Source organism: Eublepharis macularius, chromosome 2 (assembly GCF_028583425.1).
Source record: "Eublepharis macularius isolate TG4126 chromosome 2, MPM_Emac_v1.0, whole genome shotgun sequence".
NCBI classification, from domain to species: Eukaryota; Metazoa; Chordata; class Lepidosauria; order Squamata; family Eublepharidae; genus Eublepharis; species Eublepharis macularius.
The window spans coordinates 11,353,484-11,380,748 of NC_072791.1; the positions used below are offsets into that span (position 1 = coordinate 11,353,484).

The window sequence follows — 27,265 nt, forward strand, 5'->3', positions numbered from 1 at the left end:
CTGGAGGCTGGCAACCCTAGTGAGATGCCATGCTTAGGTAATCCAAAATCTACAACCCGGGAAGCTAAACCTTGGGAAGGTTTAGTTTGGAGAAGAGGAGATTGAGGGGGAACATGATTGCTCTCTTTAAGTATTTGAAAGGCTGTCATTCGGAGGAGGGCGGGAAGCTGTTCCAGTTGGCAGCAGAGGGTAGGACGCGAAGCAATGGGCTTAAATTACATGCACTAAGGTACCGGCTGGATATTAGGAAGAACTTTTTCATGGTCAGAGTAGTTCAAAGGTGGAATCAGCTGCCTAGGGAGGTGGTGAGCTCCCCCTCACTGGCAGTTTTCAAGAAGAGGCTGGATGAATATTTGTCAGAGATGCTTTAGGCTGATCCTGCACTGGGCAGGGGGTTGGACTAGATGGTCTGTATGGCCCAACTCTATGATTCTATGAAATTGTATTCAGTTGTCCTGTCCTTGAGTGGGTATAATCTGTACACTTCCAAGCACATTTATGCTTCCATAACGACTAGAAGCATGATATTTTTAAATGAAAACTGTAGTTCTCAAAAAGCTAGATTCTATCTATCTAGCATACTGTGATAGCATCCTTCGTCCGGGGTGTCCATAGTGGCATGCATTGTTTTTCATTCTTCATTTTATCTCCACAACAACCCTATGACATTAGGTGAGACTGAGATAACGTGACTAGCCTAACATTAGCTGATTCTGCACACATAGGATAATGCACTTTCAATGCACTTTATCAATCATTTGAGTTGGATTTTTCGTTCCGCACACAAAAAAACCCGTTCCAAATGATCTATAAAGAGGATTGGAAGTGCATTATCCAACGTGTGCAGAATCATTCATTATTCAGCAAGATCAAGATGAGTAGCCGTGTTTGTCTGTAGCAGCAGAAAAGAGCAAGAGTTTAGTATCACCTGTAAGACTAACAAAATTTGCGGTAGGGTATGAGCTTTCGTGAGTCACTTCAGAAGCGAGCTGTGACTCACGAAAGCTCATACCCTACCGCAAATTTTGTTAGTCTTAAAGGCATTATTCAGCAAGCTTCGTGACAGAGCTGGGATTTGAATCTGGGTCTCCCAGCTCCTAGCCTATCATTCTAACCACTAAAACATGCCGCCTCTCTGTGCCTGTTACCACATTATTTGGTACTGTGGGACCACAGCACATGCGTGGCCCTCGTAAAGATTTTCTTACCAATGTGTGCAACCAGCTTGCGGCTTAGTCGTACCTTCTCCTGCTTTTATGTCTAAGGACCGCTTCGCGCATTAGCAGAATTCCTACTCAGGAGGCATTCATCCGGTTGGGGAAAGTGCTCACCGATGCTTACAAGTGCTTTAGAGAATCAACACCAATGGTGGAAGCATTCAGGCAAGCTTGCAGTGGCCAGAATAAGGCACTCGGGGTTACGGCAGGCAAAGGTTTTGTGCTGGAAAAGCCAGGATGGGATGGGCTCTTTCTCCAGCTGTCTAAGCAACTGCAGTGGCACAGCGCCACGTGTGTGTTTGCAGAAGTGGGGAAGATTAGTTTTTGCAAGCCTCTCTAATGACTTCAACAAGAGCCCGTTGATCAAAGACAACAGACGCAGCTTGTCTTAAGAGCACTGATTTATAGGCCCTTGGGCGAGTGTTACTTAGTTACACCAACAGGAGTGCACCCCAGGCAAGGGCAGCTGGAATTTTTACGGGGGGGGGAGTTATACAGGTTGCCTTTGCAACCGCAACATCTGTAGTGCCTTTGACAAGAACGAGAGCAGTAGCCCTTAACCTGCAGGGCTGCATCATGCCTTCTTTGTGGGTGATTGTGGGAGGTCTGGGACCCCTGGACGTGCATGAATTTTTCCCCATCTCTACTTGGCATATATTTCAAAGAAGAAAGCTGCAGTTTTATAACTCGCCAGCACACTTCGTAACTGATGATTTACCGAAGCAGTTTGTATTCTGGAACCCTCATATAGCTCTTTTCTTAACACTTTTCTTAAGAGTGCGAATTCCAGTGGGGGCACCACGTTAGTCTGATTGTTGCAATAAATAAATACATGCAAGGAGTCTAGTAACACCTTAAAACACATTCAAGTGCTGCAGTTCTCCTTTTATTTTAAGAACTGGCAATGGTAATCTAATAGCACCTTCACTGCTCCCTAAATTAACATATTTTACTGTCTTGGAATTTATTTAATAATAATAACAACCACTACTACTAGTACACTTATATACTGCTCTTCTAGACAGATCAGTACCACTCTCAGAGGGGTGAACAGTGTTTATTTATTTATTTATTGTGTTGTTATTATCCCCACAATACAGCTGGGGAGCTGGGACTGAAAGGAGTGGCTTAGCCAAGGCCACCTGCTGAGCTCATGGCAGTAGTGGAATTCGAACCAGCAGAGTGCTGATTCACAGCCCAACAGCTTAACCACTATGCAGCATTTCTATGCCACCTTTCCACCCAGATAGGACCCCAAGATGGTGAACATCAAAACATTTTAGCATTAAGACAGCTTTTAAAATAATATATAAAATAATTCAATAAAAACATATAAACACACATAATGTCAAAACCAAGGAGGAAGGACAATAACAGTTATTGGGTATATGCCAAACAAAACAAAGATAGAGGGAGACAGGTGAATCTTCCTGGGGAGGAGTTCAAAGTTTTGGTGCCACAACCGAGAAGACCCTTTCCCAGGTTGCCTCATCTAGCATCAAATAGGAAGGGCACCCAAAGCAGGACCTCTGAAGATGACCAGAGTAGTCAGACGTTCATATGAGAGAAGGGAGTCCTGAAGGTATGCTGGTCCCAAGCCATATAGGGCTTTAAAGGGCAATACCAGCACCTTGAATTAAGCCTGGGAGCAAATTGGAGTCAGTGTAGATCTTACAAGACGAGTGATACAACCAGGGCTCATTTCGAGGGGGAAAGCGCAGGAATGCAGTTCCAGTAGTTCTCCCAAGAGGTAACGTGTCAGGTGGCCCCACCCACCTGATTTTCGGCCATTTGGAGGCTGCTTCAGCCTGGATTGTGGCTGAAACAGCCTGGATCAGGCCTCTGACGGATGGTGGATCACTCTCCCGCTCAACAGCGGCCCGATCCTGACCATTTGGGGCCCCTTTTCAGCCATCTTCAGCCCTATTTTGCCATTTTGGGCCCAATTTTGGCCCTGAATGGCCAGGATTGGGCCCAAAAGAGCCAGGATAGGTGATGTCAGGAGGTGTGGCATATGCAAATCAGTTATGCTACTGACAGACTTCCAGTGATGTCAAGGGGCATGGCATATGCTAATGACTTATGCTAATGAGTTCCTGCAGCTCTTTTTCTATTAAATGACCCCTGGATACAACCCATTCCGATTAGCATTCTGGCTGCAGCATTCTGTACCAACTGTAGCTTCCAGACAGTCTGAAGAAGTGAGCTGTGAGTCATGAAAGCTCATCCTCTGCCACCAATTTTGTTAGTCTTATAACTGCTACTGGAGTGTTGCTCTTTTCTTCCTCTTCAAGGGCAGCCCCACACAGAGCACAATTGCAGTAATCACACACCACTCCCCCTCCTACTTCCGAGAACAATTTTTCAGCATCTTAATAAAGCTTGTATTTTGTTTTGTAAACAAAAGATTAATATATACCCATACAAATACATACCTTTTAAAAAACATATGCTTGAGAGGCTGGACAAGTATGCTCCTGGTACCCTCTGTCCCGTGGGACCTGACATGCTGATCCAACATGTGACTTAACTGGAGTGTAACACTAGCTGTGATTTTGAGTTTACATTATCAGGTGAAGACACCACTGTGACATCCCTTAGCTATTGTTCACTATGAGATGTTTAGTTAGGCTGACATTTTATTTTCTTTTAAATAGGCATTGCAACTCTGTATTTTAAAAAATCTCAGTTGGAAGCATTCCACCATAATCTGAAATTGCTACAGCAGCTCTTTTTGGAGAGGGGGGAATTGCTTTTGCACATATTCAGAGATTTTCTTTAATTTTGCTGCACCTTGTCTCATTCTTAACTTCAACATACTTACTCCCAGTTATCCTGTCTGAGTTTTTTGAGACATCTAGACTTTATTTCAGATGCCTGAATTATGCCTTTTGAAAAATCTACCTTGCTTAATAGTAAAAAGTCCAGTAGCATCTTTAAGACTAACTTTTTTGTAGCATAAGCTTCCAAGAACCACAGCTCTCTTTTTCAGATGTGACAAAGAGAGCTGTGGTTCTTGAAAGCTTATGTGACGAAGAGAGCTGTGGTTCTTGAAAGCTTATGTGACGAAGAGAGCTGTGGTTCTCGAAAGCTTATGCTACATATAAGTTGGTTAGTCTTAAAGTTGCTACTGGACTCTTTACTATTTTGCAACTACAGACTAACACGGCTAACTTCTCTGAATCTATACCTTAATTAAGGGATAGAATGGATAGAACGTAGAAAGGACAGAAAAAGTTAAGGACACGTTTTTGAGAGTAAAACTTACAATTTTACAATGAGGTGGAAATATGTTCCAGTATGAAACTTTATTGAAAAACCTTCTTAATAATTTAGAGAGAAGTTAAAATGTCAAAATGAGTAATTATGTTAATATGCCTCAGTGTATGGTTCTCTTTAATGTAACATGAAATTTTATTTCTTAACTAAATAGATTATGCAAAAAAAAGAAAGAAAAGATCATTTGCCCTGCTTAAGTTATGCCTACATAACATCTCCTCTGCTTGTGCATGAGCATTTGAGAGGATGAATCTTTTTTTTGGGGGGGGGGGGTGCTGACTTTCTCAACTGTAGCATGTCCTGGCCAGCCAGACTTGTAAAATATTTCAATTTCTTTCCCCCTTGCTTGTGGTAAGATCTGGACATAGCTGCAAAATTGTGTTCCTCAGATGTGGGCACTGTTCTGCTGGAGAGATAAAATGCCTTGCAAATATTCCTGGTCCCGGTTGCACATAAAACGCTTCAGCTGTGCTTGGGAGAGAACCTTGCCCCCCATGAATTTTTACGGTGAATTGCTGGCATGGACGGATGACATCACTGCTTAAACATTTCTGCAGGGCAGCTTCCTCCTTTAACAGTCCCAATGACAGCTGTCCAATTGCATCACCATCTTAGACAGCTTTAGCGGGAACAACAAGAACTTCTTTTCTCACCAGAGGACAATCGCCTTTCCCAGTTCTGTTCTCCGCAGTTGGTTGAAACTTACCTACGCGAAGCATTTTGAAATCCAGGCCCAGTAGCGACTGGAGTAGGACAATTGAACAAATTTACTGAACGGCTGACTTTGCTATGAAACTGAGCAAAGCTTATACGGGTTTTTTTTTTCACCTTTTACATATTTTAGGTCTATACCTAGAAACAATGGGTTAGATCCAAGCATTTGCAAATGGAGCAAATGCCGTCAGATGCATGGAGGGTATGAAGAAACTGGCCAGAGATATAAAGGTGGTGAGGGGAGCGGGGAGAGGGTGCAGGGGGCAAGGGTCATGTAAATGTAAATAAGTTCATGAAAGAGGTGGAATGTGCAATCCAGGTGGGGTGTGACCCCTCCCCTCCATGGCAGAATCTGAATAGAATGCCTGAAGGCAGTTACTTTTGGTAATGAGATAACCATTCATAGTCTCTATTCAATCCAAGTCTGACTGAGTCAAATTTACATATGAATTCCTATTCAGCAGCTTCCCGTTGGATTCTGTTTTTGAAATGTTTCTGTTGAGCTTATTGAAATGTTTCATGAACTTATTTACATTTACATGACCTTTGCTCCCTGCACCCTCTCCCTCTTCCCCTCCCCACCTATATATCTCTGGCCAGTTTCTTCATGCCCTCCATGCATCTGACGAAGAGAGCTGTGGCTCTCGAAAGCTTATGCTACAATAAAGTTGGTTCGTCTTAGAGGTGCTACTGGACTCTTTGCTATTTTGTTACTAAGCAATGGCATTGGTGTAGTGGTTAAGTAGCTTGGTGTAGTGGTTAAGAGCAGCAGGACTCTAATCTGGAGAGCCGGGTTTGATTCCCCTCTCCAAGTGGAGGAGTGGGGAATCAAACCCGGCTCTCCAGATTAGAGTCCCACGCTCTTAACCACTTAAGCCAGCTGGGTGACCTTGGGCTAGTCACAGTTCTCTGGAGCTCTCTCAGCCCCACCCACCTCACAGGGTGTTTTGTTGTGGGGATAATAATAGCATACTTTGTAAACCGCTCTGAGTGGGCATTAAGTTGTCCTGAAGGGCGGTATATAAATCGATTATTATTATTATTATTATTATTATTATTATTATTATTATTATTATTGATCATCAGGATGGGTTTTTCCAGTGTAGACATAATTTAGCAATGGAAACAAGAAGGAATCTCATGGCATCTTAAAGGCAAACTGATATATTGTGGAATAAGCTGTTGTGGACCAGAATCTTGCACCATCAGATGCACAGTGGGGCCTAATGCTTGAAAAATTATGCCACAATATGATCATTTTAGAGCCAGTGTGGTGTAGTAGATAGAGTGACAGACTAGGATCTGGGAGACCCAGGTTCAAATCCTCATACTATTTGGTGCTGAGTGTAGAATTCAGCACCTTGAGTCCTGCCACCCGTAGAGACTGGGCAGATTTTGCAACCCATTTGCTTATTTTAAAATAGAATTTGCTTCTGCTAGTTAAATTATCACAGCTTTACAATTTGCACTCTCATTTCTATCATAAGGGCTTAACACTTTTTCCATAAAATGTAAAGATTTTGAATGCGTTTCCAACAAATAGAAATAGTGCGTAGGATGAGGCACTCCATCCCAGTTCACGCTGCGTTCAGAGGATACCAGGACAAAAAAGACTGGGTTGGATCCATTCACCATCGTTCCGTCTGATGTTAACTATACTTGTTGGCTGTCCTGTTCCCCTGTTATGAGGTCATACATTTGTCCATTCATTCTCACGCATTTTGGTGCATCGTAGCCCAGCTGGGCTACAAGTAGGGTATAACATTTGGAAATCAAATTAATCTGACCTAGCTGCTGCATTTTAAAAAAGCTACTTCCCTATTGATGGTTGTTGTGGATTTTCCGGGCTGTATAGCCGTGGTCTTGGCATTGTAGTTCCTGACATTTCGCCAGCAGCTGTGACTGGCATCTTCAGAGGTGTAGCACCAAAAGACAACCTGCCAACATCTTCTCCACGCTGTGACATTGAGAGATCTCTGTCTTTTGGTGCTACACCTCTGAAGATGCCAGTCACAGCTGCTGACGAAACATCAGGAACTACAATGCCAAGACCACGGCTATACAGCCCGGAAAATCCACAACAACCATCGTTCTCCGGCCATGAAAGCCTTTGACAATATACTTCCCTATCGATTTCCCATCTATTTTATGGAATGGTGATTGGCCACTAAATAGGATGGTGTTGGAGTTTGTACCTGAGGGATCGGCAATCTGGTGCGCAGAAGGCAATGCCCCAAAACACTGCTGACTGCCTTGAAGCAACACCTCACTTAAACTACAGCAGTTCATTGGGCCACCTATGCCACTGTTATTGGTTCTGTCCGGCAATGTCTGTTTGGCCTTTGGCCATGCTTTATCACCTCTGCTTTGTGAGATCCTTCTGAGAGCGGAACTACAAGTGACAAAAGGCACAGGTTGGACACTTGTCAGCTTCCCTCAGGTTTTGATGGGAAATGTAGGCAGCTTGGCGGAATGTTGGACAAGTGACGGTTGAAAAGTCCATTGGACAGCAGTCAGAGAGCGAAGCTGCAAGACCAGGATGCCTACATTTCCCATCAAAACTTGAGGGAAGCTGACAAGTGTCCAACCTGTGTCAGGCGTCACTTGTGGTCCCGCTCTGAGTTGGGCGTGACCTTCTGCCATCAAATTGCATGGTCCATCAATTGTCCCGTCCTCTTGGACATCGCCTGGTGGTTCTGGACCATCATATTTGTCAGCAACTTGTTTTCAGCTAATCTTTTTCCTCCTCCTGTTGCAGAGAAAATCGTTGATCGCTTTGGAAAAAGAAGATGAAGAAGAGAGAAACAAAACCATTGAGAGTTTGAAGACAGCATTGAGGACCAAACCTATGAGGTAAATATTCCTCGTTCTTTTGTCAGAATCTTTGCTCCCCGCCCCCTTGGCCCTCCAGCATAAGGGCTTATAAATTAATCTTTCATAATCGTTAATATGAAGTTCTGATCAATGCAAGTGAGCTGAAATTAACTACAAGGCCCAAGGGAGTTGCTCGATTTTCCTCTTGTGTAACATGAGACTTCTTGTTTCACTTAGCTAGAGAATCCAGTGTTTGCCAAGACAATCTGAGAAGTGCTATTAAACTTTGAAATAAATACTTAAAGCCAGAATCACAAAACTTGGACATATTTAGCTCTTGAAATCTTGCAGTGGCCAAATGCTGCAAAATTTTAATTTTAAGGGCCCTCTGCCTGATCTCAGAAGCCCAGTCCATCAGATACACTTGTCCATCAGATACGCCATTTGTCTCCAAATATTGATATTTTTAAAGGCTTTCTTTTTAAAGAAGCTGTCAGTTTGATCGTCCAAAACACATCATTTACCTTCTCTGATCGTTCTTTTTTGTCTGGGGAGGAATTTTTTCTTCCAGTATCTGGCATAAACAATGCAATTGTTATTGGATATCGAACCAGCTCTTTATTTTTGTATCTCTTGTGATTTTCGCAGATAAAAACCAACTGAAAAAAATAAAGACAACATTTATTGTGGCATAAGTTGGAGCCCATTTACTCAGATACTAGAATAAATTTTAATAGGATGTAAGGTGCCACAAAGGGGGGTGGGGGTGGATGGATTTTATTTTATTTTACTGAAAACATTTGCATGCCACCCTTCTATCCAAATAGTGTCACCAAGGTGATTAACATTATATATATATCAAATGAAAACATTTTAAAACAACTTAACTTTAAATATAAACATTTAAAATACTTTTATTGTCGATGTATTGTCGAAGGCTTTCACGGCCGGAGAACGATGGTTGTTGTGGGTTTTCCGGGCTGTATTGCCGTGGTCTTGGCATTGTAGTTCCTGACGTTTCACCAGCAGCTGTGGCTGGCATCTTCAGAGGTGTAGCACCAAAAGACAGAGATCTCTCTTAAAATACTATAAAACGATTCAATAAACACTCACAAAATCTCGCAACATAAAGAAGGAGGACCCGTAACAGTTACACATTTGCTTCTGAAAAGGTCACTGCAGATATTTTTACTGTACAGAAATATACACATGAATTTAATTTCGAGTATACTGTACTCGAAAGACAGTATACCAAATAACATTTAGAGTACAATCCTAAGCAGAGATACTGCAGTCTAAGCCCATTGATTTCAACCTTGTTTTCAAATGGAGCCAATGTAACTATTGCCTCTGTGCAAGTTTTTATGCAATATTTCTTTTTAGTTATTTTTAAAGGGGAAAAAGGCTTTTGCAGTTGTTTCTTACTAATGGCATTGGTATAATACTACCCAAAGACATGCTTCACCCACTTGACTAGCACACAAGTGGATCTTCCCAAATACCTTATATAGTACACTGAATCAACTGCGTATATTGTAAATGCTTCATTATATACCATGCGGCTGTGGGCTTGATTGGAAAACGGCTGGCTTTTTTATAGCATCCAGAGCTGTATATGCTGAGCTCCTTGGGGCGGGGTGGGGGGTGGGGGTGGACCTGCAATGAATACACTATGAAGATCAAGGATACTTGCACAGATTAGCGTGTTTTGCATAATTTATTCTGCATCTGCTAGCCACATTTGCAGTTATGCAGAGAATGGAAGGTCTGCCACTTCGCTGCCAGTTGTTCTTGCTGGCACATCTCCAACTGCCTGGGCTTCAGAGATTGTCTGGGCTTGCTCATCTGTGCTTAAGCTTTTCTTCATAGCCACTAGGGCTACTGACCTGATTTTGGGGGGAAGGGGGGATAATATATAAAAGTTGTCATTCACATGTGGCTGTGTTTTGGGTCCATTGCTGAAATCTATACTTGCCTGATGAGAGTGTTACTCCAAGATGGGTAGTCGTGTTAGTCTGTCTGTAGCAGTGGAAAAGAGCAAGAGTCCAGTAGCACCTAGAAGACGAACAAAATTAGTGGTAGAGTAGGAGCTTTCATGAGCCACAGCTCACTTCTTCAGATACCTCACGAAAGCTCATACCGTACCACTAATTTTGTTCATCTTATAGGTGCTACTGGACTCTTGCTCTTTTCCAGAGTTGCACCAGTTAAACACCATTGAAATCAATGGACTGAGACAAGAATAATTCTGCTTCAAATTGTTCTGGAGTATACAATGGACCAGTGATATGGAATGGAAAACTTTCCAGTTCTGTGGACAATTTTCTGCCCCACATATGTAAAATGTAGTCTCTTTGTATTTATTGTTCTGCATATATTTCATTCATGCATGCATTCATGCATGCATTCATTCATTCATTCATTATAGCCTGCCTTTCTCACTGAGTCTCAAGGCAGATTACACAGCACAAGTCAACATGATCAACAGCTAGGACATTCAGTGAACAAATACAATAGAGTATGGGTTGCAGAAATTCGAATACAATTATAAATCTGAATACAGAAATGTAACATTGCTGAAACAAAGCATAAGAAATTAAACATGACCTCTGTAATGATGTGGAAACTACCCAGCAGGAGCATATCTACATCAACGGACAGTACCCAGTAGTATAGTCTACAGTCCCTGTCCCTTTCCCAAAGCTTCTCTCTGAGCCATTTCTTACAGCACAGTCTTTATTACTTGACTTAAAAAGTCCTCCTGAATGATTCAGTATTGCATAGTTTGCAGAAAGCTGGGAGAGTGGGAAGTTTTCTGAACTCTTCAGGCAGGCCATTCTGTAAGGCCGCCGCAAAGAATACACATGTACCAGAAGCTGTAGATTTTGCCCCAACTGCAGGGTGGTATCTGCAGAAGGCCCTGTTCAGATGAGGGAAACTGCCATAGTAGAGCATAGGGGAGAGACAATCTTTCAGATATGAGGGCTGCAAATCAGTCATATTAGGCTAAATGTGAGATACGAAGCAGGAACAGTCCCCAGTGCTTGTGCATGGTGTATTTTCCTTCTTTTGCTATCATTATTTAAATTATGCTAACATCATTTAAGTATTAAAATTATTTATTTAATTTTCCAATTCAAATTTTCCCAGAAAACCTATGTCACTGCATTAGTCACAGCCTTCCTTTTCCTGTGCTCAGGCAGGATTAAACAAACCTCAGGTACCTTAAAAGAATATTTTGCAAGCTGATGGATCATTTGGGTATGACCTCTCTAGGTTTATGGAGCGTTATAGTGCTGTCGGAGCTGGGGAGGAGAATCCCCTAAAGTTAACTCACGTTGTCACTCTATTGAATAGAATAGAATAGAATAGAATAGAATAGAATAGAATAGAATAGAATAGAATAGTTTCTATTGAAACTATTCTTCCTGGTGCACTTGCCCATTTTTAGACACATTCAACCATCTTGCTCTTTTTAGGGCACTGTGACTGTTGGCTTATACTTTAAAGTGTTTTAATTGCATGTATTCATATTATTATGTCTGCTTGAGCACCCTCAAGGGTAGAGATTTCAGAGGGACAGAAATATTCTAAATACGTATTTATGTCGTTGTCAGGTTTGTAACCCGATTCATTGACCTGGACGGCTTGACGTGCATTCTGAACTTCCTGAGGAGCATGGACTATGAGACCTCGGAGTCTCGGATACATACCTCTCTCATCGGATGCATCAAAGCACTGATGAACAACTCTCTTGGGAGAGCGCATGTCCTGGCCCACTCAGAGAGCATTAACGTAATTGCTCAGAGTCTGAGCACCGAGAACATTAAGACGAAGGTGGCAGTGCTAGAAATCATGGGCGCTGTGTGCCTGGTTCCTGGCGGTCACAAAAAGGTGTTGGAGGCCATGGTGCATTACCAAAAATACGCCAGCGAAAGGACTCGCTTTCAGGTATGGAGTGTCGCATTGCTGCATGCGTTTTTGACGTTGGTCTCAGTCTGGTGGGAGAAGTGGGGATTCGTTGGGGGACAACTGAATCTGTTTTTTGAAGAAGCTCACATCTTTTTGATCCATTATAGACTTTAATCAAACAGGTTTCGCAGGGTTCTGAAGCAATGCGAAAACCTGCAAAGCCTGTTTAGTAGAGGCATAAGTGGTATGAACGGACATACATTCGCAAGCAGATCCCCCTTCCGTTTTCTGGGGAGAACCCCACTGTCTCCTTCCTACTGTCTATGCTCACTTCCCTATGTACAAAAGTGAGATTTTTGAGGCATGTCTAGAGAAACAGGGCTGCCCAGAGATTAACGATTTTAATTGTTTATCCATCAGCCTTTTAAATTTAAAACTTTAAATTTAGAAATTCTGACCCAATTCATTCTAAAAATAAGCAACATCTGAGAAGTATCCTTAGAAAGTTCCATGTAATACATCTCTGGATGTTCTTTCTTACCCTTAATAATGGCTGCTAAGCCAGGAAAGCACGTACTGCTTATTTGACTATGCAGAGTAATGAATTGTGCATGATTTTTTTTTTCTCATTCGTGCAATTAATGACATTCAAGTGTCTTAACATTTGGATGTGTTGTACTTTGGGGAACACCTGAGCACAATGCTTTTTTAATTGCCTCTCCCCTGCCCCCTAATTTTTTTGTACCCACTATATATTCTGCAGACATTAATCAATGACCTGGATAGAAGTACAGGGCGCTATCGTGATGAAGTCAGCCTCAAGACGGCCATTATGTCCTTTATTAACGCGGTCCTAAGTCAAGGAGCTGGAGTGGTAAGTTTGGAAGGGAATGAGAGAGCATTCTTGATTAATTTGCTGTTTGGAGGGCATAGGATTCGAGCACTGCTTTTGAGCAAGCTGTCAGTAATTCAGGATAACCACAAAGGAAAAAAAATGCAAACAGAAGTACTTTGTCATTTAATAGATAAGTAACTTGTGGAACTCCCTTCCCCAGGATATAGTGGTGTACGCGACTTGCTTTTAAAAGGGAATTAAATCACGGAGGGAGAGATCTATCAATGATTCTTTGAATTCCAGTGCTGGAGGAGGGAGAACAGCAAGGCCTTGGTTTCTGTCCCTTCTTATAGGCTTCCCAGGGACAATTTGGCTGACCACTGTATAAAACAGGATGCTGGGCTCAATGGACCACTAATCTGATGTGGCAGGACATTTCTGACGTTCTTAAGAATTATCAAACCAACGGAGCAATAACAGACTGAGTGTGAACTCCAAAGTAAAACCAGAGACCAACATAAAAACAAATTAGTTATAGATCAGTATTCTCTTTTTGCTCCTTTGCCTTGAACAGTGGTCCCAAAATCCTGTCTCCAAGAAGTGCAAGTGTCCTATGTGTCTCTGAGGGCCAAGCTACAAGTGACGAATGACACTTGAACGGCAAGTGGACTGAGTGGAGGGCAAGTGAACAGGGAGAAATACACTTGCCATTCAAGTGTCATTCGTCACTTGTAGCTTGGCCCTGTGCCCTGCAGAATAGAACTTGGGCATCTTCTCATAGGGAAGAAAATGACGGAAAAAATCAGAAGCAGAAAGCACGTACTGTCTGTTCTCTTCCTAAATCCTGACATTCCTCCTATGTCTTCCTCCTGCCGTATAACTGATATAACCCCGCCTCCCCCACCCCATATAATTGATACCAAGAACTGAACCACCATCGAGCAACTCTAGCCTGTGGGCGAGCACTTAATTTATACTGTGGCTGCCGGGGCAGACAACCTAAAATAATGGCATACTTTGGAAACTGCTCTGAGTGGGCGTTAAGTTATCCCAAAGGGCGGTATATAAATTAAATGTTATTATACATTATTATTATTATTTAAAAAAGCTTTTTTCAAAAAGGTGATGTCCCTGTCTCCTTGTTTGCAGGAAAGTCTGGATTTCAGACTTCATCTTAGATATGAATTTCTCATGCTTGGGATACAGCCGGTCATTGACAAATTAAGAGAGCATGAAAATTCCACGTTAGATAGGTAAGTCTGAACTGTGTGTAAGGGGTTATTTCCCCTTTTGCTCCCTTTTCTTTCCTCGCCACATTTGGTGGTTTACTTTCAAATGCCCCTTTGTTTCTCCTAATTTTGGATTAGGCTAAACCCTTCCAATTATACAGATCCTACTTAATAATTGTCTAACTTGCCCAGAGCCGGTAGAACTTCATGGCTGCTGTTAGTCATTTTTATGTTGTACTATTACTTTACAAAATGCTGTATAACCTTCCTTTGTGTACACCCTTGGGGGGAAAGATCATTCATTTACTGCTTTTATTTTTCGCCGTAACCGATAAGCACGGAATCATCTGGCCCAGGAAAGTTTCTCGTACACAAAAGACGGGACAAAGAAAAGGAGAAGCCTGTCCTCAATATGATCAGTATAACCCCCCCCCCAAAAGGACCAAGAGAAACTATAAGCATGTGTTCCCAGTAATGAATGCAACAGTATGCAATTAGTTGAATAAATATCACGTGCACAAAATGTAAAATACTCACTATTAGGTACATACATAAGGTAGTGTCAGGTGGGTGGCTGTGTTGGTCTGCCATCCGACTCTCAAAAGCGTATATCCCTGGAAATCTTGTTGGTCTTTTAAGATGCTATTGCACTTGAATCTTGCTCTTATAGACAAGATCGTGGCTCACAGCCTCTTGGGCCATTTCCTCCACTGATGACTGGATTAAATTTTGTATACTGTGTAGCTCACAAATTCACTTAATTAAACCATATGTTCTCAGATGTCAGCCACTGTTTTAAGCCCCTAGGAATAACTGGCTTGCCGTTAAAGACCAACAAGATTTCCAGATTTCGAAGATTTGACTCTTGAAAGCGTATGCCTTGGAAATCTTGTAGGCCCTTAAGGTGCTGCTGGACTTGACTCTTAAGGAAAAGCGCTCCTGTGATGCTTGGTTAACATGTGAATGGATTGGCAAGATGTAAATTGGATGTTAGAGGCATGTTGGTTCTGGTGCTTTCTCCCCCAAGATTGAGCAACATGGACGGGATCTGGATATTTTGAGACATTTAGGGACAAGAACCGGGAAGTCGTTCCGTATAACATCCCACCCACCCCAGACTAGCTTTTGAAATTAAATGGTGGCAAATGGTTTGCCTTCTCTCCAAATTGACTGCCTCGCCATGTAACATTTTAAGCCTGTTTGCAGAATTTGTTGCTGTTGGATAATCAAGCAAGCCGTGGCTTCAGTTGTGTTGTTTCCTCTTCTCTTGCCTGCCCCCTAAAGGCATTTAGACTTTTTTGAGATACTCCGGAATGAAGACGAGTTAGAGTTTGCCAAAAGATTCGAGTTGGTACGTATCCTAACTTGCACGCTGCTTTTACTTCTGTGGGAAACGAGCTGTTTGTTGCTGGGGGACAGGAGGAGAAGATCACCTCAGAGCGGGACCACAAGTGACGCCTGAGACAGGTTGGACACTAGTCAGCTTCCCTCAAGTTTTGATGGGAAATGTAGGCATCCTGGTCTTGCAGCTTGGCTCTCCAACTGCTGTCCAATGGACTTTTCAACTGTCACTTGTCCAACATTCCGCCAAGCTGCCTACATTTCCCATCAAAACTTGAGGGAAGCTGGCAAGTGTCCAACCTGTGTCAGGCATCACTTGTGGTCCCACTCTCAGACTCTGCACTGAAAATCCTGCAATTCTGCAGCTGGCAAAGCCAAAATTAACCATGTTTGGACTGCATGCTACATTTCCTGTTGTGAAATTTGGAAACCTAGATATGGATGGGGGGCAATAGAACGTTTCCTAGGATGACTCTGTTGCTATTGAGGGGTAATTGATAGTCCTGGGCTAGGAAGGGGCAATTTCTAAATCCTGGAACCCTTTCAATTTATAATATAATCCACATTTTTTGTGGTAAGCGTGAGGGCCGGGAGCCCAATGAACCCAACATTACAAAGCAGTTTTATTGAACTGAACTGGTTTCGAATCCCTAATCTGCCCTGGGAGCTTACTGGGGTAGTCATGGGCCACCCACGCACTCTCTGCCTAACCTACCTCACAGAGTTGTTGTGAGGATGAAATCATAGAATCATAGGGTTGGAAGGGACCTTTAAGGTCATCTAGTCCAACCCTCTGCATAATGCAGGAAATTCACAACTGCGCCCCCCCCCCCCCGACTGCCCCAGTGACCCATGCTCCGTGCCCGAGGAGGATTATGGAAGCCACCCTGGTCCCCACTGGGAAGAAATAAATGAAATAAAAATAAATGAAATAAAAATAAAAACAGTTACTTTGAAGGCAATCAGATTTTGGTACATGCCAACGTTACTCAGGGCAAATTCTGCCGCTTAAAATGGGAGCAGTGATTTCTGTATTTGTCACATGTGTTTATCAGAAACCAGAATGGAAACTGTACAGTGAATATCAGCTGTCCCATTTTGGTGACTTTCAGCAGCCACTGGTCATGTGAAAATATGCATTTGTCAGATTTCTGAAGTTCACTGTGCCTTACCTGGCTTGCTTCTTTTTTCACCTACCTTTGTACATTACAGAGGCTCAGCTGCATAGCACTTTTCCTCTGGATGTAGCCACATTTTCGCACATTGAAAGAGGCTGATCTTATATGAAGCTTCTAGGTGCTAGGGAAGGAGCATTGTCTTGCGCTGAAAAAGGGTGTGGCACAATGGAAATGAGGTTTAGGATACAATCCTCTTAGAGAACTGTTCTCCAGTAAGGATAGCAAGTTAGAACATCTAACTGTGGGAAATTCAGACAGTAATACCTCTGTGTGGCAATGCTAAATGGGTGGCGGTTAATCATTTCCATCTTTCCCCATCACTGCAATACAGGTCCATATAGATACGAAAAGCGCGACGCAGATGTTCGAGCTGACAAGGAAGAGGTTGACTCACACGGAGGCATACCCGCACTTTATGTCTATTCTTCACCACTGTCTCCAAATGCCTTGTGAGTAAAAGGGCATTTTTAAAAATCTGTACCCATGCACAGTGGAGGCTGTAGGAAGCTGGGTGGCTCCCATACCGAAATTTAAGATCTGAAACATGAAGAAAAACAAGTCTACCTCTTACCAATGAGATTTTTAAAAGGCATTTGCCCAAAAGAAAAGTGTTGACAGCAGTTTATTGGGAATTGGTACCACAACAGAGAACATCGCAGCAGCCCTGTTGGATCAGTCCAGTGGTCCCGCTCACACTGCAGGCAACCTGGAAATTTCGAGAGGGGGTGGTGTGTGACACACCAAAATGGCTGCCTTAGGAAGCGGAGCCAAGCCCAAAATGGCTGCCGCAGGAGGCGGAGCCAAACACAGTACCTCCCTTCTTACTTTGCAAAAATAATTGCAGAAGGGAAATAAAAAGAAATGAAGGAAAGCTGCGAGGAGAGCAAGGGGAGAAAGAGAAGGGAAAATTAAAAAAAAAAAGACTGCGGGGGAAATTTGAACCACAATCCATATGCTTACCAGTCCTCCTGATCCTCCAGTGGTTGTGGCTGCTATTGCAGCTGTGGAAATCCCTGTCATTTGAATGAGGGCAGCCAATAATAGGCCCTGCCTCACAATGGCCCTGCCCACTTTCTGGAAAATTCAGTGGGCACAGGGGAAGTAAGTACTGGGTGTCATGGAGCCTGCAAAGGCCACATGGGGAATCCTGGCCCTCCTAGTTCAGCATTCTCTTTTACATGGTGGCCAGCCAGATACCTCCAGATGACCTACAAGCAAATCATGGATGTTGAAGTCCTCTCCTGGTTGTTGTCCCACCCAGCAACTGATAGTCAGAGGTATCCTGCCTTCAAACATGGAGTCTCCAATTGGTCATCATAGCCAGCAGTCATTAATGTCAAATAGGATCTGGTGGAGAAGGTTATTAAGTTGTAGCATGCCTCAAGGGCCTTTAGGCAGTTATCTGAAATCTCTTCCTCTGTTTGACAATAGCGTTTTTTCTTCCCCCAAATCTCTTCAGCCACCAGTCACAGTGGTGCGGTAGATGTTTCTTCCCAAATCAATAGAGTTTTGATATGTTTTTTTGTTTTCACACAGTTGGCACGTAACAATGTTACAGAGTTACGCTGACAGAAAAGTTAGATTGATTTTTTTGTCAGAGGGGTTGCAGCAGAAATGAACAGGAGTTTTGTGGCACCTTAAAGATGCTGTCTGTAGCATCTTAAGAAATGGGCTGTAGCTCCCAGAATCTGAAGGTGGAATAAATTTTGTTAGAAGTCTCCTGTTTGTTGCTTCAAGTATCCCCGCCCCCCACCCCTGACCTTTCTTCCTCTCATAACACTGCTACTGTCCCAGTCCATTCGTCAACAATGCATTCCGTCCTTTGCTTAGACAATATATGGAAGAAAAACCCAATAAATAAATTTCTTTTTCCTGCAACCCCCTGGAGCATCCAGGAAACATGCTTTAGTTCTCCTGTCATTTCAATCAACTGCTTGAAGGATTTTCTTAATTATTTCCTATCGTTCTGGATTTGCCAGTGCAAGTCTGGCATGGCTCACAACCTCTGGTGCCGTTTCCTCCGCTGATAATTGGATTAAATTTTGTATACTGTGTAGCTCGCAAATTCACTTATTAAACCATACGTTCCCAGATGTCAGCCACTGTTTTAAGCCCCTAGGAATAAGCAGGGCTTTTTTTTCAACTGGAATGCAGTGGAACGGAGTTCCAGAACCTCTTGAAAATGGTCACATGGCTGGTGGCCCCGCCCCCTGATCCCCAGACAGAGGGGAGTTGAGATTGCCCTTCGTGCCACTCCAGAAGCGTGGAGGGCAATCTAAACTTCCCTCTGTCTGGAGATCAGGGGGCGGGGCCACCAGCCATGTGACCATTTTCTCCGAGGGCAACCCATTGAGTTCCACCACCTCTTTTCCCAGAAAAAAAAGCCCTGGGAATAAGTGTCTTGCCGTTAATTTTGAGGGGGGATCCTTACATACTTTTAATTTTTCCCACAGTTCATCCGCATTTTGTGGTTACTGAAATGCACAGATGTGTGGAAGCACATGCCTTAATTGGAAAGGCCTTCGGAAAGATGCTGATTCTTCCAAGGTCTTTGTCTTAATTAGCATCTTCTTCCAGAAACCTGCTTGAATAAGCAGTGTTTAAATATTTGGCTCTGTTGACCCTTCACCATTTTAAAATCGGTGATCCCCCCCCAACATAGCACCCGTTGATCCATTTCCTGGCACCCATTTTTTTAAATTCAAAGCATCTTTCCCAGAGAGAAGAGTCAGTCCTGGATTACCACCACCTCATGGGCCTCCTGCCATGGCTGTTCATCAGTAGCTGGCCACCTGGCCCCATGGGTTCTGTTCCAATGGGTTATGCAATTATGTGCGCTGCTGTTTTTAAGTGATCCGTATTACAGGTTTTATCTTGTTTTTATGCCACCATGTTTTATCCGAATATTATGAACATATGTTGTGCTCGTGAGGAGAGTGGATTATAAATATAATTAAATAAACATAAATATAATTAATTAAATAAATTGAAGCAGGAGGTGCTTCGGAGGAATCCCAGACACATCCCGTTTGTGGTTGCATGGAGTACCCATTTAAAAATAGCTGCTTCCATCTTGGCTTAGAAACTCCCAACATTTTGTGATTGCTCCAAGATGTCTATGGCAGCCATTTTGTGATTCTTCTCTCCACTTCATTCATTTGTGGTGATAGCCACTCTTAAAATTCCACAAGTGCCCAATCACTCAGTAAGATTGGGGGACCCTTTGATAAATCTCCAAACTATTTTGTAGTAGAAACCTGACGTAGTGGACATTTTTAGCAAAATTGCTCTGAGTCTGTAATATAGACTGCGTCTTTCCAATTACTTTTGATTTATTTTTATTTTAAAAAATGTTTTACAAAATTTATATCCAACTTTCTGCCCTCACAAGGTCTGCCAAGGCAGCTAACAAGTTTATTTATGTATTTATAATCCGCCTTTTACTGAAACTCATGGCAAGATAACACAGTGTAAGCCAATATAGCCAACGGCTGGGACATTCAATAAACTTACAATAAAGATAGCAGAAATTTGAAAATGAGCAGAAATCCAGTACATAGATGAAAACAATGCTGAGACAAGACATAAGCAAATTAACATGACAAATTAAATGGTGCTGAACTATCCAATAGGAGTATACTTACAGCAACAGACAGTACGCAGTAGTATAATCTACAGTCTCTGTCCCTTTACCAGTAGATCTTCTGAAACTTTATAGCACAATCCTAATACAGGTGTAAAAAAAACACCTTTTTGAATAATTTGGTTTTCCATCGTTTGCAAAAAACCAGGAGAGTAGGAGCTATTCTGACATTTTCAGGCAGGCCATTCTATAAGGTAGGGGCTGCCACAGAGACTGCACATGTATGGGCGCCAGTTGATCTTGCCCATTTGCAGGGTGGCACCTGCAGAAGGCCCTGATTTTTTGTTATCCTGCCCTTTCATTTTCTGCCTCAATTACTGGCTATCTGATTTTAATATTTAGACATATCTGAGCAATTGCAGTGACATTCGAAGAGGTTATCTACTGACCCCTTATGTCTTCTGTTCTTGCTCTACTTATCTGTATTTTGTAGATTAATCTTGAATCCTGCTGTTAGCACAAGCATCAGAGACTGTTATTATTGCTGAAGTTAATTCTATCCTGCTTCCTCTAAAAACAATTTGCTTTTCCATTGGACCCTGTATGGGGAGTCCAACTACTGAATGCAGTTTGTTACGTAAAGAACATTCACATTTCAGGGACGGAATAGTTTCTCGGTTTTGTTGGTTTTTCTTTTAATACATGACGAACACCCACCTCAGCTCCTAAGGAGAGTGATATTCATGTTGCCTTGCTGGAAGGCTTTTTGTAACCAGAAAACTGGCAGTACAGAACGCTGAAATTGCACATAATTTTCAATATGCTGAGAGTTTTATTGTCTGTTTCATCTTTGGTGATTGGAAATCTAATTATCCCATTTTCTGAAGAAGAGCTCACTATTGAACACATTTTTCATGAAAGTACCTACTCACCCCTGTCAATTTCTGGGTTTGATGTAAATCTTGCAAAGTCTTTTCACTTTCTTTCCTTTCTCTCCTTTTTTAGATAAGAGAAATGGCAACACCGTCCATTACTGGCTGCTGCTGGACCGTATTATACAACAAATTGTTATTCAGAACGACAAAGGGCAGGACCCCGATTCAACACCCTTGGAGAACTTCAACATTAAAAACGTCGTCCGAATGTAAGAGCTCTTTCCTCGCCCCTCTAAACTAAAATGGAAAGCTTCCCTCGCTAACGTGTGACTCTCTGTCCCTAATACGTGTGACTCTCTGTCCCTAATTTAAATTATTGGTCGTAGCAACAAAAAAAATAGATTGAAATCTGTATCTCCGGTTAAGCAAGGAACTTTTCCAGAAAGCCAGGAGGGAGTTGGAGGAACCAACCCATCAACCGAAAACTATGGCCATGGTTTTTCTCCTTGCCTGACTTCTTTAAATTTTGGTTAAGTGGTTGTTTCATGAACTTAGCTGCTTTAGTGACTTCACTTTCCTTTGTTCTCATTGTTAGAAGTGTGTACAGCCAGTAGTAAAGATTCTCTGGCCGAGTATGATAGTGGCAAATACATTGGTCTAAGAATATGAAGTGTTAGAGGCATATTTGTTTTCATCTGTGAAATGTCTGGCCCATCATTTGCTCAATTCTGGGGGTTGGATACAGACTAAACTGGTAGTTTCCGCCGATTTCCCCCTTCCTGCTGCAGCCCCCTTCATGACATTTCTCAGCATCCACGATCCTCCAAGAGTGGCATTTCATGGAGATTGGCTGGCATCAGTAGGTGTGGAAAATCTAGTCTGGATTCCTCACACCTTTTTTGTCCTACCCTCTCTGTATGCGGTCATAACCGTCGACTTCCGTACCAGTCGTTACCCACGTACCTGCCTAGCACGTCACCTCTCCTGCCATCAACTTCTGTAGTCCTTGGGCCTCATGTAGAGTTCTTGAATCTCAACTAGCCCTTCACTTCCCTAACAGAATCTTCACGGGTTTGCTGACATTTCATTACTGACACCTTCACCGTGAGCAGGCTGTTCTTTGTGAACATTCCATGACTTTATAAGTAGCTCAGCCAATGACTAGAGAGCGAAATGTCAAAGAAGCGTTTCTCCCTAATAATCTCTTGTGTGCCAGCCATCTCTTTGACAAATCTGGCTGTATTTAATGAGCCCAAACCCACAACTAGCTTTTAAGGGTAGTTATGAATGAACAAAACTTGGCTGTTGCATAGAATGTGTTTGTGTAAGGGAAACGAAGAGGTATTATGGAAGCAATTGTTGCGGGCCATTTCCACACTACTTACTTTTATCCGGAACGTCACGAAAAAAACGCGGAAGATAGCATCTTCTCGTGTGAGTTTTGCGCGATGAGAAGACGCTATCTTCCATGTTTTTTTGCGACGTTCCGGATGAAGGTAAGTAGTTTTACTTAATCTTAAATTGGAGTCTTCCGGTTGCTATATGTGTGGTACATCTGTTTGTTTCCTGAAAAATCACACACATTTTTTTTTTAGGTTGGTTAATGAAAATGAAGTTAAGCAATGGAAGGAGCAAGCAGAAAAAATGCGAAAAGGTGAATAAGCCAAAATATTTATTTTTATATACGAGAGGAAGTATAACAGCCTGGTCCTTTATGGTGATGAGAGGAAGTGACATCATAGAGGCGAAGGCCCAGAAGCCAACACCGTCCTGTGTGTATGGACAGAAAGGAGCACAAGTATATGTCAGTGGATTTCAGTTCTGAGGGTTGTTAAGTTGGCAGTGTGAGGTCTGAAGCGGGAGTGAGAGTGGGGAAGCTGGAGTGACTTATGAACTGTCTGCTACCCAGATGTCTCTGTACTTGTATGCACCCTTGACTTCCTTTAGTACTTTTTGAGGAGGAAAGTGTTTGCATTTGTATAACGAATCAGTGTTTAAAAATTCCTGAAGTCATCCTGACGAGGAAAGGAAAACTTCCTTGGAGAGAAGAAAGACTGGAGAGTGCCAGGCAGTGTGGCTCATTCAGACTAATAAATAGAACGTTGAATATTTCTCTCTGGATATTTATTTGTATTTCCTTCTCCATCAAGGACTTGTAGATAAACTTGTGCTGACAAAGAATACCGCTAGATTATGGCTTCCAAAATGCACTGTAGAAGAAGCAGGGGTCATTTTGTAGAAAAAGAGCTGCAGGAACTCATTAGCATGACTCATTAGTATATGCCACGTCCCTTGACAGCACCCAAAGTGTGTCATTAGCATAACTGATTTGCATATGCCACACCCCCTGACATCACCTATCCTGGCTGTTTTGGACCCAATTCTGACCATTCAGGGCCAAAATTGGGCCCAAAATGGCAAAAAGGGGCTGAAAATGGCCAAAAAGGGCCCCAAAATAGTCAGGATCCACCACCCGTCACAGGCCTGATCTGGGCCGTTTTGGGACCGATCCTGGCTATTTTGGACCCAAAATGGCTGAAAGTGGCCATTTTGGGCCCATTTGAGCCCGGATCAGGACCGAAACAGCTGGGACCGTGTCGGTGCCGGGCAGGGGAGGGTTCCCCCACCTGGCACCAACCCGATCCGGGCCATTTTGGCCGCAATCCAGGCCGCAAGGATCCCAAAATGGCCGAAAATCAGGTGGGCGGGGCCACCTGACGTGACCTCCTTGGGGAACTACCGGAACTCCGTTCCTGCGCATTCCCCCTCAAAATGAGCCCTGAGAAGAAGTAAAGTATTGGTCGGATCCTGCGAACAAATTCCATGCTTGCTAGATAGTCTCTGCCACACAGCTTGTTTCCTCTTCTGCTTTTCACAAGATCAGTGGTTTTCAGTGGGCCCGTGCACAAAAAGAAGTGCTAGAGGAAAAAGAAGCATACACCATGGCAGAGACTATCTATTGTGCACAGAACTCATTCATAGAATCTCACCCAGTGACTTTTTTTCTTTTGCTTTTTCTGACCCAAAGTTGTTGCTTTTAAAAAAAAAACACCTCTGGCATCCCCTTTAAGTTGTATTCTTCTACAAAGACCACTGAAGTCTCGTGTGATAAGCTACAATTCCTTGTATCTCTAAGAGGAAAAAAGACCTCAGCCGTCTCGCTTTTCCAGTCTTGAGTTAAACTTGTAGTGAGGGAAATTCCACCTCAGGTGTACGTAAACAATCCATGTGGAATAACTGAAACTTTCCCTGCTTCCTCCCTCAAACTTGAGAGGCATAAACCCATTAAAGAGGTCTGTTCCATTATATTTATTCTGTGTTTTTTTAAAAAATACGGTTCTGAACATGGGGCCTACCGGATGGGGAGTGTTCCCTGCATGCACTTCATAAAATGGCAGTTGCACGGAATGTTCTGATGCAGTTCCTGTTCCTGAAGGCTCCAATGGCCTTTGGGACCTAGCGATTCATGCGGGGGTGATTCTCTGCCCTGTCGTTTCTGTCAGTGCGGTGACCAACAACGGCTGCTTTTAAGTTTTCTTCTTCTTCTTTAAAAAAGAACATCACGAACTCCAGCAGAAGCTGGAAAAAAAAGAGCGGGAGTGCGATGCCAAGAGCCAGGAGAAAGAGGAGATGATGCAGACCTTGAATAAGATGAAGGAGAAGTTGGAGAAGGAGTTGGCAGAGCACAAGCAAGTCAAGCAACAAGTGGTGGACCTCACAGCCCAGATCCATGAACTCAGCAGGGTGAGGCCGGATGACAGAATCTCCTCTGTCACGGACCATGTGTTAAGAGTTCCCCATTGTTTGTGGCCTAGAAAGTTACCCAGTTGTCTTGAGGCAGCAGAGCAGAAAATCTTTCACATTGTGGAGAGGAGGAGTAGCCTAAGGGCGTGACGTAAATGTGGCTAGTGTATTGGTTAAAGTGCATCTAAGTGTTCTCTCAGATGCAGAGGAAGTTTCAAGAGGATGGCACCATCTTGAATGCCTGGGAATAGCTGATGCTTGTAGCTAAGTTGGAATCAGTACATCGATCCTCATATAAGCTGCTCATAATTTCCATCTAGACCCATCACCGTCATGGGTATAACTGAAAATTCAGGAGAAAGGAATTAATTTAGAAAATCCCTTATTCCATGGGATTTTTGCTACTCTGATGTGAGAAGCATTGATCTTTTATTTTAGCAGTTGTTGGTAGGAGAGAGAGATTGTGGACAACTAAGGTTCCCCTCTGGGCAGGCTAATATCAGCAGGGTTTAATTTGGTCAAGATCAAGTTCTGGTCTGCCGGGGAGCCTTGCCCACTAGTCTGATCCAAGGTTTTTTGGGAGGCGGGGCTTGAGAAGCAAAAGGTCTTCATTGGAGGCTCCACCCTTCTTGGTTGCACAGAAGAGGAGGGCAAATAAGGGAGCAGGAAGTGGTGGATGTTGTCATTTCCCTTTTTTCCTGTTGCCACTTCCTCACCTACCTTTTAGTCCAGAGGAATGGAGGACCAGGACTGGTTGGCCATCCTTGGCCCCCACTGCTGGAAATTTGGCTTGCACTCCCCCAGTAATTCAGACACCTAACACTGCTCTTGATGCTTGCCCTGGAAGTCCTTAAACAGTGTATGCACCTGCAGGGTAGTTGGTGATAAAGGAAAGGCATTACAGATTCCAGCTGTGAAGACAGAGCTGGTCAGCATATGAAGCTGGCTTTCACTGGATCAGCCCATTGATCTATCAAAGTCAGTATTGCTTACGCCGACTGGCAGTGACTCTCCAGGATCTCAGGCAGTGATTCTCCAGGATCTCAGATCTTCCAGATCACTAGCTGTCTGATCTCTTTTTAAAAAAAAATTGGGGGTCCCAGTGATGTTCTAGCCCTTGCGCCTCAATTCTTCTCCCGATGGACAGTGCTAGGTTTTCCCCACCTTTCTCTATGAATAACCAGACTCGGGGCCAAGCTACAAGTGACAAATCGCACTTGAACGGCAAGTGAACAGACTCACGTGTATTCCTCCCTGTTCACTTGCGCTCCACTTGCGCTCCACTGATCACGCAGCCCTCAGCCTGCTTCTAATAATAACATTCTGCTAAAGGAGGTTGGGTTGTTTCTAAGCTTGTAGTTTCCCCTAAGCATTGCGTGCCCCCATGTGAAGGGGGAGAGAAGTTTTCTCTAAGCGGCTGGAAAGGGAGGAGGCAGAGTAGTTGTCTGGGGCTGCCTTTCCCTGTTGCTGCTGAGCCCCCCCCCCCTCCTTGCCAAGTAAAAGGAGTGCTAGTGAAAATTTCCCGTTTTTAATGTTTCTCCCCCTTAGTTTTGTAACTTTATCATACATTGCGAATAGAGTGATCCGTCACTGGTTGTCAAATCAGTACCTGTCTTAACATTCACCTTTCCTATGGTTCACGTTGCAACGATATATTCTTTTTCTTTCAGAGAGCAATATGCGCCTCAGTACCAGGGGGTCCCCCTCTACCGGGTGGTGCTCCTGGGGGCCCCTTACCGACCTCTTCCATGGGATCTCTCCTCCCAGTTCCTCCTCCCCCACCACCACCTGGTGGAATCCTCCCGCCACCTCCGCCGCCGCCACCGCCTCCTGGTGGTCCACCGCCTCCACCGGGGCCCCCTCCTCTAGGTGGCATCACTCCCCCACCTGGAGCGCCATTGGGATCAGCACTGAAAAGGAAAAATATCCCCCAGCCCACAAATGCACTCAAGTCCTTCAACTGGTCTAAGCTGCCAGAGGTAAAAGATCCATTCTCATCTGCTTACCTGCCTTATCTGATTGTCCAGTATACAGCAAAACTGTGATTTTACTTGTCAGGAAATGGCAGCTCTTTTGGAGTTCTATGTTGGTCATAACCGTGATAACTTCTTTGATTTTTATGACTGCTGTGGAACCCTATTTCTGCAAAGCTTTGCAACCCCAACAAAATCAGCCAGTTCTACACTCATAAATACTTGTTTTTTCTTATTTGGATAGCGTTCATGGCAGTTTACAGTTCAGAGTAACATCTGTGGTATGATAACGATGAATAGAGAAGAGGAAAGGCAGCGAATTTGGGCAGATACTCTTAGATAGATAGGTTACATCATGGTTCTGGTGACCAGATGGAAAGGCCGCTAGACAAGGCAGTTCTGGGAGGACCTGAAGCGAAAAGGCTTGGAGAGCCATAGTGGTGTAGTGGTTAGTCTCAGACTAGGATCTGAGAGGCCCAAGTTTGAATCCCCACATCGCCATGGAAGCTCGCTGGGTGACCCTGGGCCCATCGCGCACATTCAGCCTACTTCACAGGATTGTTGTGAGAAA

At 43.4% G+C, this 27,265-nt stretch overlaps 1 protein-coding gene across 2 annotated transcripts in view; it reads left to right on the forward strand.

The window, feature by feature from the left end:
- The window catches only part of DAAM1 (dishevelled associated activator of morphogenesis 1), a 210,934-nt gene that overhangs the window by 136,795 nt on the left and 46,874 nt on the right, over positions 1 to 27,265 (forward strand). For both annotated transcript variants that reach the window (XM_054970185.1, XM_054970186.1), the window contains exons 5-14: positions 7,969 to 8,063; positions 11,642 to 11,975; positions 12,700 to 12,810; positions 13,921 to 14,024; positions 15,285 to 15,351; positions 16,851 to 16,968; positions 21,108 to 21,246; positions 22,573 to 22,631; positions 24,534 to 24,721; positions 26,392 to 26,700. In XM_054970185.1, coding sequence (XP_054826160.1) covers positions 7,969 to 8,063; positions 11,642 to 11,975; positions 12,700 to 12,810; positions 13,921 to 14,024; positions 15,285 to 15,351; positions 16,851 to 16,968; positions 21,108 to 21,246; positions 22,573 to 22,631; positions 24,534 to 24,721; positions 26,392 to 26,700 — 1,524 coding nt within the window. The remainder of the gene's footprint in view (positions 1 to 7,968; positions 8,064 to 11,641; positions 11,976 to 12,699; positions 12,811 to 13,920; positions 14,025 to 15,284; positions 15,352 to 16,850; positions 16,969 to 21,107; positions 21,247 to 22,572; positions 22,632 to 24,533; positions 24,722 to 26,391; positions 26,701 to 27,265) is intronic.